General features: G+C 45.6%; 1 protein-coding gene across 3 annotated transcripts in view; it reads right to left on the bottom strand.

Annotated features, from left to right (window-relative positions):
- The window catches only part of FHAD1 (forkhead associated phosphopeptide binding domain 1), a 124,507-nt gene that overhangs the window by 46,492 nt on the left and 62,005 nt on the right, over positions 1-16,010 (bottom strand). For all 3 annotated transcript variants that reach the window (XM_063106531.1, XM_063106532.1, XM_063106533.1), the window contains exons 10-13: positions 10,932-11,039; positions 8,263-8,346; positions 7,415-7,567; positions 6,315-6,510 (exon numbers count right to left, since the gene is read on the bottom strand). In XM_063106531.1, the coding sequence (XP_062962601.1) occupies positions 6,315-6,510; positions 7,415-7,567; positions 8,263-8,346; positions 10,932-11,039 (541 nt within the window). The remainder of the gene's footprint in view (positions 1-6,314; positions 6,511-7,414; positions 7,568-8,262; positions 8,347-10,931; positions 11,040-16,010) is intronic.

The raw sequence follows: 16,010 nt of genomic DNA, 5'->3' as shown, positions 1-16,010 counted from the left end.
GGAAGAAGCAGTGGGCCCTAGTGAAGAATTACTATTTCAAGCTGGTTGAGCCATCTTGAAGTGTATGTTTGATGGCAAAGGGAATGAGCAAAGAGGGAGAGAAAAGTGTAGGTGCTGAAGAAAGGAGATGTCACTCAGGATCTGTGCACAAGGTCCCCTGGGAAGGAGAGAGAAGGGAGAGGAAAGGGCTCCATCTGGAAGGTGGGGGTGGAAGATGGAGGGAAGGAAGAAAATACAGTGTACAGAGAGGAGAGAAAGGAACTGAACGTGCTCGTGCCTGGGGCCAGCATCTCCACCAAGGCAACTTTCTGGGAATCCCTAGCATGGAAGGGCGAGAACGATCATACAGTGTATTATAATAATAGCTATCAAGTATTATGTACCTGCTATGTGCCAGGAGTTTTATCCATATTTTCTAATCACCCCACATAAGCCAACAAGGAAGTGTGTTCACATCTACAGGTGAAACGTAGAAGCTCACCAAGGTTAAGCTCCAGAGCTGGTAAGTGGTAGAATCAGAATTCAGACCCAGGGCTGTCATTCTCTCTTAAAAGAGATTGGAGGCTTAAGAGTACAGGGTTGGATTGGCTAACATGAAGCAGGCATTGGGAGAGGTGCCTTGCCAGGATACTGAGATGGCAGGGGAGGCGAGATGGCCTGGCTGGCATTGGCATGGGCTATGGCACCTGGTGAGTACAGGGATTTGGGGTGGACAAGTTGGGATGAGTCTGGTACTTAGCTCAGCTGCAACCTGTGACCCAGGAACCAAAGAGGAAGGATCGAATCGTGGGTGGAATCCAAAGAGTAGATTAAGGGGAGAAGGGAGTTGCAGATGCTGAACAGGGAGGGAGTGTTTGATCATGTTTCTAGATTAGATAATGGACTGGAATCCTAATGGGAGTTTGCTCTTTGGAAGGAGCAAGTCTTTATTATATTCTGGCTGCAAAAGTTACATGCGTTTGTTATGAAAATCTAAGCATTACTGAAGTCCATAATGTGGAAAGTGTTTGTCACTGTAACCTCAGTGTTCCATACTGTGTGTGTGGCACACAGTAGGCCTTCAGTAAATAGTTGTTATAGGACTGGCCGGTTAGCTCAGTGTTGGTTAGAGCGTGGTGCTGATAACACCAAGGTCCAGGATTCGGTCCCTATAGTGGCCAGCCACCAAAAAAAAAAAAAGTTGTTGAGTGACTGAATGAAAGTAAAGGCCCTATGCAATCCCACCCCAGTGGCTTTTTCTCCAGATTTTTCTTTTGACCAGATACTGACACTTTAAAAACACAAAAGATGGGAGCGCATTATGTACACTGTATTGCAGCTTGTTTTTTGGTTTTTGGTTTTTTTTCATGTAAAGATACTATGTATCTTGGATATTGGAGAAAGAGCAATTTTCCATGTATGCAGGGAAGCCTTTTATTGGTAACAAAGTCTTGCAGAAATAGACACAAACAGCTGAGCTTGAACAGAACAATGTAAACGGTCCTTTCTTTTCCTTATCAAAGGAGGCCTGAGAAAGCAGGCAGGAGTACGGTGGAGCTAACTTCCAAGGTTCCCCTCAGACGTTTCCTATCTCCCCCGCTGGACCACACAGCAAATCCTTCCAATCAGACAGTAGTGACACAGCCTTGAGCCCTACAAGGGCCTAGATGCCTCTGGGCACCTTCGAGGGCACCTTCTGAGCTGCTCACGATGCCACCCAACAATATTTTAAGTAGTTTTCCTCTACATTTTTGTGACCTGGATTCCCCTGTGGGATTTATTTCAGGATTTACGCACCTAGCTTGTTACACATGTGTTTTATCTCTTAGGACGATGTTCTAAAAGGCAGGTATTGTGGTGGCTAAGATCAGGGGTTATGAGGTCAGAGGGACTTGGACTGGGTCCCAGCTTTGCCACTTGGCAGCTGGGACACGAGGCCCATTGTTATGACTCTGAGAAGGAGGCTTACGAAGGGTTCTGTTGGCTTCAACCCAAGGGAGTGCTCACAGCTAAGTAAACTCATGTGCTGCCAAATGGAGAAGGGCAGGGCTTCCAGATAAAGTCACCTTGGTGTGAGTCAATCAAGCCACACTGCCCATGCATACCTCTGTCCGGCTGCCACTCACATTGAGGCCAAATTAAATCAACAAGTTTTGGGGGCTGACGATGATAGCAGTTCCCACTTCTTAAGGGCTCACCGTGACCAGGCACTACGATGTGTGTGTGCATGACACCGTTCAATCCTCACAAGGACCCAATGAGATTTCATGCCCATTTTAGAAGCAAGTAAATGGAAGCTCAAAGATGTAAGGTAATTTGCCCACACAACTAGTACGTGCAAAGCAGAAATTCACACCCTGGCTGTTTGTCTCCAAAGCCCAAACTCAGACCATTACACTGTAATGCTAACAGGCTTTACTTGGTCATGGCTCATGGTGGGAGTTAGATGCGCTTTACTTAAGGGAAGGAAAACTCTTAGCTCTGTTTCTGCCCAAGTTAATGACAGAGCCTGTCCTCTAGGAATTGGGCATGTACCTGGTACCTTGCTGGATCTTTAGAAGCAGTGTGTGTGTGTGTGTGTGTGTGTGTGTGTGTGTGTGTGTGCGCGTGTGTGTGCGCGCGCGCATGCATGTGCGTTTGCGGGGGGATGCGTGTGGGTTTGCGGGGGGTTAGGGGGGTCACAGAAAAAACACAGGTGTTATGATCACAAAGCTCTCAGTTTGAGTCAGGACCCCACTATATACCAGCTGTGTGATCCTGGCAAGTTTTTAATGTTATCGAGCCTCAGTTTCCTTACCTTCAAAATAAAGACAGTACTAGTAGCTACTTCATTGGGTTGGTGGCAGGATAACAGTCTAGAATGCATAAAAAACACCTAGCACAGTGATAAGTACCCAGGAGGAGCTAAATAATCTATGGGTCCTACCCTTCTCATAGGAATTGTGAACACAGAGGCTCTTGGGAGTGTTTGTGGATGGTGATGAACAGACTGGGGACCCCCTGTCAGCCTCAGTAAAGAAGTACGTTGAGTCACCTTATCCTTGTGGAATAATCATAAAAATGGTTTCTGACTCATAGTTTCCTCATTTCTAAAATAAGGATAATGGTATCTGCCTCATAGTGTTATTGGGAGGATGAACTGAGATTAGGTATGTAAAATGCTGAGAATGGTGTCTAGGATATAAATGCTCAGTAGTGAGTGGTGACTACCCTTGTCACCATAATCACTATCATCACCTTCACTGCCATCATCACCATGACCTTTACCACCATCACCACCATCACCATCATCACCAGCACCATCACCATCACCATCACCACCATCACCATCACTATCATCACCATCACTATTATCACCATCACTATCATCACCATCACTATCATCACGACCATCATCATCACTATCATCACCACCATCATCATCATCACCATCACCATCACCATCATCACCATCATCACCATCACCATCACCATCATCACCATCACTATCATCACGACCATCATCATCACTATCATCACCACTATCATCATCATCACCATCACCATCACCATCATCACCATCATCACCATCATTACCATCACCACCACCATCATCACCATCACTATCATCACCATCATTACCATCACCATCACCATCATCACCATCACCATCATCACCATCATTACCACCATCACCATCATCACCATCACCACCATCACCATCATCACCAGCACCATCACCATCACCACCATCACTATCATCACCATCACTATTATCACCATCACTATCATCACCATCACTATTATCACCATCACTATCATCACCATCACTATCATCACGACCATCATCATCACTATCATCACCATCACCATCACCACCACCATCACCATCACCATCACCATCATCATCACCATCATCACCATCACCATCATCACCATCATCACCATCACCATCACCACCACCATCACCACCATCTTCACCATCAACACCACCACCATCATCACCATCATCTTCACCATCACCACCATCCTCCTCCTCCTCATCACAATATCACCCTCACCATCAGCATCATCACTACCACCATCATCATCCTCACCATCATAAGCAACACCCGCCCCCTTCATCCCTATGCCCTGCCGCTTGCCACTCCCCTCCTCTCTATGCTATACAATGAGGGGCAGGCACTTAGGTAAAAATTAACCTTGTTTCTGCTTTTGCTTTTTTTTTTTCAAAGAACTTTATACCACCCTCTGGGTTGCTTTGGAGATGTCCCAGCTGGGGATGTTGAAGCACCAGAGTTGAAAATCACTTCTCTATTCTCATTCATTACTGCAAAAATGCCAAATTAGTGCAGCCTTTCTGGAGGTGATTTGGCAAGGAGTAGTAACCATCTTCAAAATGTTGGAGTCACTTAAAGTGTGGCCCAGGGCTCTGTTCCTTTGCACTCAACACTTTCTTCCTAAACAATATCATTCACACCTATGGCTAAATCATCCATCCATCCATCCTTCCATCCATCTCACAGGTATTTTTTAAGCACCCGCTGTGTGGCACACACCCCTCTCTCTCCAGGCTAGACATCCAGGGTAACAGCTGCCCCCTGGGCACACCTCACCTTCATGTCTCGCAGGCACCTCACACTCATCTCCCTCAAACCTGGACCTCATCCGGTGTTCCGTACTCTGGATTTTAGTGAAGGATACACATCTGTCCTTTCACACACGCTAGAAACCTAGAGGTCATGTAGATCCCTTTATCTCTGTCACTTCCCTTCCAGTTATACCCACTTCCACCACTGAAGCCTGCCAACTACGTCTGACATGTCCCTGAATCTTCTCTCTCCCTCCATCACAGCCTGACCTAGTGCAGGCCACTGTCCTCTCTTATGACAGCCTCCTCCCTGGGCTCCTGGTGCTCCAGGCTGCCCACCTGTCTCTTGGCCAAGATGACTGCCTCAAGATGCAAACCTGCTCTATCAGTTCCTTACTTAAAACCTTTCACTGGCATCTCGCTGCTCTTAGGATAAAGCAGAGCTTCTTACCAGGGCCCTGCAAGCCCTGCACGCATAGCCCCTGCTGACCTCTCTCAATGGCCTGCCCTTGCTCCCCCTACCCCCATTTCTTTTAGCAACCGTGTTCTCCACGCTCCTCCCACTACCAGGCTGCTCCCTCCACCCAGAGTGCTCTCCCCTCTCCTCTCCGGCAAACAACTCCTATGCATCCTGCAGATGCCCTGCCCTCCTTGCCCTGGTCAAGCCCTGCACTTCTTCATTGAAAATGTCACTATGCAGGTTTTATGTTTGAGTGATTTTTTGCTTAATGCCCAAGCCATGCCTTCCCCTGAGACCATAAGCTCTGCGAGGCAGGGATAGTGCCTGTTCCACCGCCCCCCCCAATATTTTACTATGAAAAATTTCAAACTTATGGTAAAGTTGGAAGGATTCTACAGTGAATGCTCATATACTCATGACCTGGATTCTACCTGTTTCTGACTCCACTATCTCTCTGCCCGCCACCTGGTCTCTTGTAAGCATGCAAGAAATCTTTGTTAAATGAAAGTTTATACCCTTCCACTTTGAGGATAATAAAGATAAGATAAACAGATACATGTGCAATGATGTTCATTGCAGCCTGACTTATGAGCATGGAAAACTGGAAACAACTTGAATGCCCACGAAAGGTTACTGTCTGGGTAAATGACAGCATATCTTACACAACGGAATTCCTTGCTGTGATAACATTGATGATGTAGATCTGTGTGTACTGACATGAAAGGGGCTTCCTGATGATGGGCCATTAGGAACAAAACTAAAGAAAACTAGGTGTAATACGATGCTATTTTTTGTAAAATTAAAAGATCAATAAATGTTAGGTAATGCCTACTCTGTGCCAGGTACTATTCAAAGTACTTTACACCGATCAATGCATTTTAACCCTTACAACAACCCTAAGAGTTAGGTACCCCTTATTATTCCCATTTTACAGGTGAGGAAACTGAGGCATAGAGAAGGTAAGTAACTTATCTAGAACCACACAGCTACTTTCATGCACAATGTCTTGGAAGTTACAAAATATAACAGTAGTTATGGCTGAGAGATAGGATATAGCAAAATTTTGATTTAATTTTCCTTTGGCCTCTGTCACATTTCATTTTTCTTCAGTGATCATGTCCCACTTGTGTATTTTTTTTTTTTTAAGGGAAAATCACTTCTCAAGTGGAGAAGCAAAGTAAGGCTGGAGAAGGGAATGCTTGACCACATACCCACGAAGTCTTCCTCAACAGATGTCCCATCAAGGTGAGATTCAATGTGATATTTTAGAGTCATGCAACTATGTGAGAAAGAAGTCCCAGTAACCTTTGTCAGAGCTGGATAGCTGGATGCCGAGGTCCTGGAGGAGTTGCTCTGTTTCCTCCAGCCAGGACAGCGAGTGGCTCAGGATGTTCAGCACCACCTTCTGGAGCCCGGAAACAGGTGGGCTCATCTGGAGCTGCTGCAGAAGCTCCACCTCCTTCTTCAGGTCGCTGCTGCAGCAGGACATTTTCATGCAAGCCTGAAACAAGAGGAAACCTTGAGGAGCCTAGCCCCTGTAACCAGAAACAGCATCTGACGTGACCCACAAGGAACCACGTTGTTGGCTTTGCCACGACGCAGGCAGCGCCACCTGTTGGCCGCCCTGGGATGCCCCAGTTTTATTCGATTTTTTTTTTTTTTTTTGGCAGCTTTTATTTTCTTGCACTCTAATTTGGACTTTTGGTGGTCAAAGTGAACCCACTTTTAGGTATCTGCAATCCCAAAGCCAACCTGCCATCGATAATTTGGCTAACATGAGAACCAAACTTGGCTACTTCTGTTCATCAAAATTCCTGCTGAGTTCAACACCCAAGTTGGTCAGAAAATGTGGTTTCCTCTTTTGAGAGGGTGCTGACAAGCCAGCATTTACACATATTCCCCACATAGTAGCTGCTGATTTCCAGAGAAAGCAGAAGCAGCTGCCTGCTCTGATAAGCCCTGTTCCAGTGCAGAAGGCCGCGGGGGTGCGGCCAGACCCTCTAGTCCCAGCTCCTCCAGAGTCAAAGGCAACAGGGGTGACAGCCCCTTCCTTGCTAGGCCAAAAAAAGAAAATGCAAAAAAAGAGCAGGAATATTTCTTTGGTTTCTCTGGAAATAACATAAGAGTTACTGTTTTGCTGTTGTTGCTGGGGCTGGGGGCCTCCCAAAGTCAGTACCGAAACTGAAGATGCTCAGGCATCCTTTCTTAGCAGCCACACTAAGTTCACCTGGGAGGCGTTTTTTTTTTTTTTTGAATCCTTTGTTTTCTTTTCTCCAACGAGAGAACAGGTGGAGAAAAAAGCAAAGCTTTTCTGCCCAATCTGCTCTGCAAAAGCCAATTTCCCCAGTAAGAAGCACAAAAACCAGGCAAAGGGGACATGTGTGAAATGCATCGCGAGGGGCCACCTGGCAGCCATCTAAGGATGTCCTCAGCTTCTCGATGTTTCCCGCGATCTCCTCCTGCCTAGAACTGCTGAGCTGGCTCTCCTTCTGCAGGGTCCACTTTTTCTGCTGGAAGTTGATGTTGTCCTCAGTGACCTGCGCAATTTTCTCTATTAACTGGCAAGGAAACGAAAAAGAAGAAACGATATAAAAATACAGGCTGGCTTTGGCAGAAGGGGCAGCGGAGAGCAGCAACTTAAGTTCCACCAGGCGACGATTGCTGGGATCAGAGAGGATTCTTGAGAGCTAAAGGCCTGTGCTATTGCCCTGCATTGGTTCCAGATTCTTCTCCACGGTAGCAGTGATTCCTAGCACTGACCCGATGCTGTGGGTCAGGCACAGGTCAGGTTCTCCTCTGCCTGATGAGAGGAGCCCAGGTGTGTTTTCCTACCTGTGCTTTGACACAGGCTGGAGAGAATAACTGCAAGCCTAACAGGATGATCATCACCCAAGGTCCATTGTCACTGCCGTCGGCATCCTTCCTCTTCGGAAGGAACAAGCCAGGCGCGGGGCCCACGGTGGGGGAGCCCTTTTCTCATGGTGCTAAGGAAGGTGAAGCTGTGTGTCTGGCGACCAGAAGGAAGCCTGAGTGATTGACTGTGATTTTCACAGAAACACTTCAAGGGAGTTTAACTGGCTTTTACTTTAAAAGCTAGGAAATCCCATAAAATCAAAACAAATCTTTATGGTGTAGCAACAGTGTGAAAAATATGCGCCACCAACAAAAACAGAAACATATGCTCGCAGAGTCTGGAATCCAGATCCCTGAGGGAGAGAGGGAGGGAGCCACGTGGCAGGAAAGCCACACTAACCTGCTGGTCGGTGATGGGTTTGTCTTGGGATGGCTTTGCTCGCCCGTAGGTGGCCTTGATGACCTGACTTCTGAAATGCTCCAGCTATATAGCACAAAGGAGGGTAGGGCAACAGTGTTAGCGGGGACACCGGGAGCTGGCCAGCCTGCGGGTGGCATTTCCATCGCAGGGTCCAGGAAAAATCACTTAGAAGGGTCTGCACGCCCTAACGGTCATGACATGCTATCAAAATCTTCACCGCTCACCGCAAGGGGTGGTACCCACAGAAGAAAAGAGAACAGCAGGTTTTAATTACTTTTTAGGCACGCCTGCCTGACCCAACCGATGCACGTGGTCAGCACACACAGGCTCAGGCCCTCAGAAGAGCCACTTGCTGCCAATTATCCAGTGAGAAGTCTGCGTCCGGGAGCACTCTTCTATAATTGCTAAGTTGGCACCAGACTGTGAAATAAATATTGAGGCTGTCAGCCCAAGTAAACTGTGTAATCAACGAGGGTGTCTGGAGAGAGAAGATGCTCTGCCTCTGCCATTTGGTGCCTTAGACCATAAACTATGTCTATCGTATTCATCTCTGTACCCCTGCAGCCTAGTACAGTGCCTGGCACAGAGTAGGCACTTAACAGACATTTGTTGAACACTTGTGTACAGAAACATCTGTTAAAGTCAGGGTCCTTTCCTTCAATTCAAGCAGCTTGTATTGAGTGCCTCATGGGTGCTGGTGTTTTCAGATTAAGGTTCATGAAATAGAACAGTGACATGCAATCATGGCTTATAGAATGACAAGTCTAAGGTGTCTTGGATTCCATCAGAAGTTAGAGGCAAAGAAGCCCAACTTTCTCTGGGAATTTACCAACATGGCAGCCCTTGGCCTGGGTTTTGGTCCACTGGCAAGATGTGGTTATTAAAGGACTAAAGCAGAGCCCTGAAGCAAAAGGACCACTGAGTCAACGTAAGTCAAAAGGATCTCAAGACACAGGAGTTTACAGCGTGTGGGGGAGAGTTCTAGGAAGCGAAGATGCAAAGTGGTGAATGTCCTAAGGACATATCTGTGGTCATCCTGCCAGGAGCAGGCCATGGTGACATGAGGCACTGCAAGCCATCCTTGGGTCTCATGGGCAAGGGGAGGGTCCCAGCTTGCCCAAGGTATTGGTTCTGTAGTGGAGGGCCTGTGAGTGATGGTCTGCCATTACCACCAGAGGATCCTTATAGGAATGACTGCCCAGGGTGGGATGGACAGGTCCTCCTGGACTGTGGGCCCTATCCTGGAGTCACTGGCCCGGGGAAGGGCAGAATGTTGGACAGGAAGCAGGGCCTTGGAGATAAGGGGGTGGGGTGGAAAGGCTCTGGGTGGTGGAGATTGGGGCTTGTCCTCTCTCTTGAGTCTAGATCTGGGGGAGTCTCTGTCTTCCTGCTGGATGACCTCTCCTCAAGAGCCGAAACAAGGACCTTGGCCCTTGGGCAAGGGACACAGGTCATGCCCTCAAATTAGATGTGTGTTGGGGTGCAGAAGGAGGGAAGGCGAGAGGGTAGCCCGGGTGCACAAGGACAGGCCCAGACTGGCAGACTCTGCCCTTGATAAGGGGCTGGCACCCTGCAGGAGAAATGATGCTGGGGGTGACGGTGGTGAACAGCTATTGAAGGGGTTTTAAAATCTGTCCAATAGTTAGCATTATTCTTTAACTCTTGTGCGCCTCTGAATGTCAGTGTGTGGGGACAGAGCCCTGGTCACACTGCCTTAAGGCTTGGACAGTAGCAAATGGAAGGGCTTTGGGACCTGGGCTGGGTGTTGTGGAGTAATCCTTTAAGAATGGTGGTCATCCGTCTTTTTTGGTGGTTCACAGACCCTTCTGAGAATCCAATAAGCGACATGGTGCGTGCTCCCTCCCAGAACTGAACAGCAGAAGCACGTACACATAGAAGTTCTGTGGCTCCCCTGCAGCCGTGGTTGCCAGGAGAGGCCCCTTGTGGAGGAGTCGCAGGTGGGCCGCCCAAGGTGGGCCATGTTCCGGAGGGTCAGGGCCTCCTGTCTCGGATTCCCGTTTTCTCTCCCTGAGCCTTTGGTAAAGTCTCATCTGCATGTTCTGGCCCTCACGTTGTGCCCTGTGCCACAGGAAGGGCCCCTGGGCCACCTTGGGCCACAGTGTCAGAGAAATGGTGCCTCTGGACCACCCAGCTCAGGGCCTGCTCACTGCCCTGCCCAGGATCTTCTCCACCTAGCATGAACTTTGGACACTGGGGCTTTACTTTATTAAGAAAAGTGGCATTTCTGTGTGGACCCTGACTGCCACATATACTGGGGGTCCAGAGGAGGAAGGATTGTGGTAAATGTCAGGACTAGAAACGTTAGAGAGAAAGTACTAGGAACACCATCGGGGTTGAGGGGCTCGGTTAACGGGGGCAGACTTTGGGCCAGGATTGGCTTCTTGGTCAGGGTCTCTGGTCACAGTAACTATTAGAGTGGGAAGCTTCCCCGCAGGAGAAACCCCCTTAGTGATGCCCACTGCGGTGAGAAGCCATGGAAGGCCTCTGCGCATGAGACGAACAAGAGAACGAGCAAACGGCTGTCACCCTACCCCGCTGTCTTCCTCCTCTCACCCGCACTGGCCGCTTGGCTGCAGAAAATCGCTGGGGAACACGGGCCAATGAAATGGGCTCTGGAGCATGCCTACCTGACCTACTGCCCTTTCCAAATTGATTTTAATGAGGCTCTCTCTGTTCCCCATTTCTTGCAGCTGAAGCAATTTCCTTCTGGAATCCTCCTGAAGCTTCTCTTCAACCTGAAATGATGATGAAAGCATGGGCTTGCTGCTAATGCAACCATAATGTACTCTGGGGAAATTCCTCTAGGAGGTTTAATGGTCGTGGGGGATCCCCGAGGGGTAGGGACAGCTGCACCCCGGGTGGCAGGGGACAGAGGCGTGCACGGGGTGGAGGCCAGCTCATGAGGTGCCATCCCATGAGGGAAAGGGCCAGGCTCTGCACCTTGGCCTCAACTACATTTGTCCTACCCCAGGCTCCAATCCCAACTCGGTACCTAACAAGCCATAGGACCCTGGGAAAATCACTTCACTTCTCCATGACTCAGTGTCCTCATCTGTCACATGGGGATGATAATACTAGTACCCTCCTCAAAGACTTATTGTGGGGATTAAAAAAATGTTTAGAATAGTGCCAGCACTTTCTAAGGGCTCTGTAAGTGTAGTAGATATTGTTGTCACCTATAAAAGGCGGATGGGACTATCTACCACACAGCATCTTTCTAGTAACATAAGTAACTGGCCCACAATGGGTACTTGGTAAATGTTACTCTTGGGTTTATTAGCACATTTAGCACACTCACAATGGAAACTGTACAGGGAGGCTTGCTGAGCAATGGCTATCAAAGAGTTGCAGCCTGCAAAAGGAGGTGTTCAAAGCCAGCAGCCTGGCAACTCGCCTGTTCATTCACCCTTGGTTGAGCCGTGGTCAACTCGAGGTGAGCTTGGGAGCGTTCGGTGCTACCCTCTGCTGGCCATCATGGAACCCTGCAGCTGCTGGATGCATTTTTGAACAAGAAACATTTTTTTGAGCATCTGCTGAGCCAAGGCTCTGGCACTACCAGGAATGAGGCAAACTCTCCTGAACGAAAGGATTTTGTGCTGAAACAACCTCTCAAGTTATTTACTAGGGGGCTGGAGAGGGATCACAGAGATGCAACTTAAAACACCCAGAAAAGCCCTTTAGAGCCTTCTTCTGAGCACTGCAGTACAGCAAAGAGCCTCTAACACACTATGTCACCCTGGACAAGCCAGCTAACATCTCTGGACCTTAGTTCCCTCACTGCACAATCCTCCCAGGTCTAAACACGCCCTGACTTCTCTTCAGCAGATGTTTTCATATGCTGTAAAGCCAAGGCCGATCCCGGACTTCACTCTGCCCTACAGCTCCTCATCTCAATGAATGAACGGCCTCCTCTCCACTCCCCAACCTAAACCTCGGAGCCATCTTCAGCTGCCACCCAGCTCCATCTTTCGCTCTCAGTGTCACCAAGCCTGAGTCCTATTCCTCACGACACTGCCACAGAGCAGGCCCTTGCTACCACATCCAGTTGTCAGAGACTTACTGAGCTCCTACCCTGTGCATGGCTTCAGGCCAGGCACTGAGAACCTTGGGCCTGGGATACTTGGGCTCCTTCTCTCTAACTTCCTTCCTTCCAGTACATCCTTCGTGGTACCATGAGAGTTATCAAGCTGTAGAGAAGCACTGTCTGATAGAATGTTCTTCAGTGATGGGAATGCCCTGTACCTGTGCTATTCAAAATAGTAGCCACTAGCCATCTGGCTGTTGAGTACTTGAAATATGGCTAGTGCGGCTGAAGAACTGAATTTTAAATTTTATTCAATTTCAGTGTACATAGTCACATGTGACCAGTGGCTGTGTCACAATAACTGGAGTCAGGCAAACCTGGCTTCCAGTCTTGGCTTTGCCTCTTGCTGACTGAGTGGCTTCAGGCTAGTTACTTTACTCTGAGCCTTGATTCTCCCATCTGTGAAAATGGGCATGATAATTTCCAGACGGTAGAATTGTTGTGAAGATGAAAAAAGATTAAACGTTTGGCAAAATGCCTAGTACACGAAAAGTTATAGCTATAAATTTCACCATCATTATTAATCACAGATTTAATCATATCAGTCCCCTGTTCAAAAGCCTTCAGTAGCTCCCCACTGCCTCTGTGTTATATAGCCCAAGCTCCAAAACTAGGGGGAAAAAAAAAAAAGGAAGAAGAAGCCAAAGATTCAAGAGGTCCATATAAACTCCAAACAAGATAAATAAAAATAAATTCCACACCTAGATACATCATAATAAAACCGCTGTAAATCAAAGGAAAAGAAACTGTTAAAAACAGCCAGAGAAAAGAGATAACACAATGGTACAACAGTTAGGCTTACAGCTTACTTCTAAATAGAAACCATGGGAGTTGAAAGACAATAGAATGATGTACCTAATGCTATCTAAAATATGCTTAAGGAAAATAATTGCCAATGTTGAATTCAATACTTAGACAAAATATGTTTCAAAAATGAATTTTAAGTATAGATATTTTCAGACACATACAGACACACACACACCCCTGAGAGATTTTTTTCATCAGCAAAGCCACACTGAAGGAAAACACTAAAGAATGTTCTTAGGCAGAATAAAATGATCCCAGACACATGACCGGAGATGAAGAAAAGGCAAGCAACAGGAAGGGTAACGTGTAGATATGGATATCAATTGTACAAAAATGCTAATAATGTCTTTCAGGTTTCAAATACAGAGAGGTTTAGAAAATGACAACATGGCACATAGGGCTGGATGGGATAACTGAAGTTAAAGTGTCAGTGTCTAAGGTCATTGTGACACCAAGGAGGAAGGAATAATCATGAATGAATATCGCATTTTGGTAAGTTGAAGATGCATGCTATCTTTAGGATAACCACTAAAAGAGTAAAAGAGTGAAAACTCAATAAATATTGGATTGTGGTACGTCATGAATGCATGTTATCATGTTACTATTACTAAAAGAAGAGTAAAAGAGTGAAAAATTTCTAAACTAGTATAGGGAGAAAGTAGACAAAAAACCATCAGCTCAAAAGGAGGCAAGAATGGAGAGAAAAAGGAACATGGCACAGGTGGGACAAATGGCACTGAGCGAGAAGATAAATTTAAATCCCAACATATAAATGGACCAAAAGACAAAGATTGTCAAACTGGATTTTATAAAAACTGCATGTTGTTAACAAGAAATATATCTGAACCTAAGAAAAAGAAAGATGGACAGAAAAAGTATAAAAAAGATATGTTATAAAAATGTTAATCAAAAGAAAGCTAATGTAGCTGATGGAGCTATATTAATGACAAAGTAGACTTTAATGAAAAAACACTACTAGAGATAAAGAGGAACATCTTGTGATGGTCAAAAGTTTGAACAGAAAATATTAAAATTGTCAACTTATATGCATGTAGTAACATAGCTTCAAAATATATAAAGCAAAAATTGACAATACTAAAAAAAGAAACAAATTCACAATCATTTTTTTTTTTGTCGTTTTTTCGTGACCGGCACTCAGCCAGTGAGTGCACCGGTCAGTCCTATATAGGATCCGAACCCGCGGCGGGAGCGTCGCCGCGCTGCCAGCGCAGCACTCTACCAAGTGCGCCACGGGCTCGGCCCCAAATTCACAATCATAATGGGATTTTTACAAAACATAATCTTCTCAACGACTGACAGAACACACAGACAAAAAAATCAATAAGAACATTGAAGTTTTGAACATTATTGGCATAGTTGATCTAATAGAAACATATGAGTATAGAATACTACACCCAACGACTGAACGCATATTTGTTTCAAGTGCACATGTGGAACCAAAATAGACCATATGCAGGTTATAAAACAAGTCTCAATTAACACTAAAGAACTGCAATCACACAGAGGATGTTCTCTGACCACAGTGTAATTAAGCTAGAAATCAATAACAAAAAGGTAAAACCCTCATATATTCAGAAATGAGGAAATAACTTCAAAATAACCCATGGGTCAAAGAAGAAATCACAATAAGGTATGGAAAATATTTTGATCTGAATAATAATGAAAATACTACATGCTAAAACTTGTGGAATGCAGCTAAAGCTTTGCTTAGAGGAAATTTATAAGCTTTGCTTATAATCATGTTTATGACTGTAATTGTTTTAATGAAAAATATACCAAAGGAAATACATTTTTGTTGAGTAGGTATTTTCCAGAGTGAAGTTCATTAAGTCATTAACAGATTTCCAAATGTTTCCATTTTCATTTTTATTCTCCTGAAATATTTTCATCTGGATTGATTCTTTTCTGGATAAATTTTATAATTATAATTTAATTCATCTGTAAGTTTTTTCAGTTCCTATCAAATTTTACCAACCATAGCTCTGTCATTGTGTGTTTTATTTTGTGTGAACCTTTTTTCTACCAATACCATTTTTCCCCCAAATTATATTTTGCATATCTAAACTTTCTCAGAAGTATTTTATTCTTCTCTCAGGTTCTAGTCAATAACACATTTTACTCTGTGTGGTTTTAACTGTTGGTTTTATTTGTGTTAATCATTCCTGCCAACTCTACTTTTATGTCTGGTCAACTCTGGAGGCTTCAGTATTATCAACAAGATGTGATTTATCAGACAGCTTCTTGTCTAGTACATATTTTAGCTGGTGAGGTTTTAATGGTTTTACCTTCTGGCGATTATTCTGACAGTCCTATTAAGTAAAATTCTCCTCAGATGGAATTCCCCTGCCATTTGATTTTGTCTTAAAATATTCTTGGTTTTCTCAATGACAACAGTCTTCTCATCTGCTATGGGTTAAATGTGTCCCCCAAAAGTTCATGTGTTGGAAACTTGACCCCCATTGTGACAGCATGAAGAGAGTGAAAAATCCAGTTAAGGTAGTTGAAAGTGGGGCCTTTAAGAGGGGACTAGATTTTGAGGACTGTGCCCTTGTGAATAGATTGATCCATTCATGGAGTGATGCGTGTGGTTCTGATGGCTTTAAAAGGAGGGTAAGGAAGAAGATTAGTTCTCTTGCTCAGTCCATTCTTGCCATGTGACACCCTGAGTTGCTGTACAGAGTCACCCCACCAGGAAGAAGGCCCTGACCAGAGGTTGTTCCCTGGACTTTGGACTTCCCAGCCTCCCAAACTGTAACAAATAAATTTCATTTCTATATAAATTACCCAGTTTTAG

This window comes from Cynocephalus volans, chromosome 8 (genome assembly GCF_027409185.1).
Source record: "Cynocephalus volans isolate mCynVol1 chromosome 8, mCynVol1.pri, whole genome shotgun sequence".
NCBI classification, from domain to species: domain Eukaryota; kingdom Metazoa; phylum Chordata; class Mammalia; order Dermoptera; family Cynocephalidae; genus Cynocephalus; species Cynocephalus volans.
Note: the sequence above shows the minus strand (reverse complement) of the source record. Positions and strands in the feature narration are given on the sequence as shown.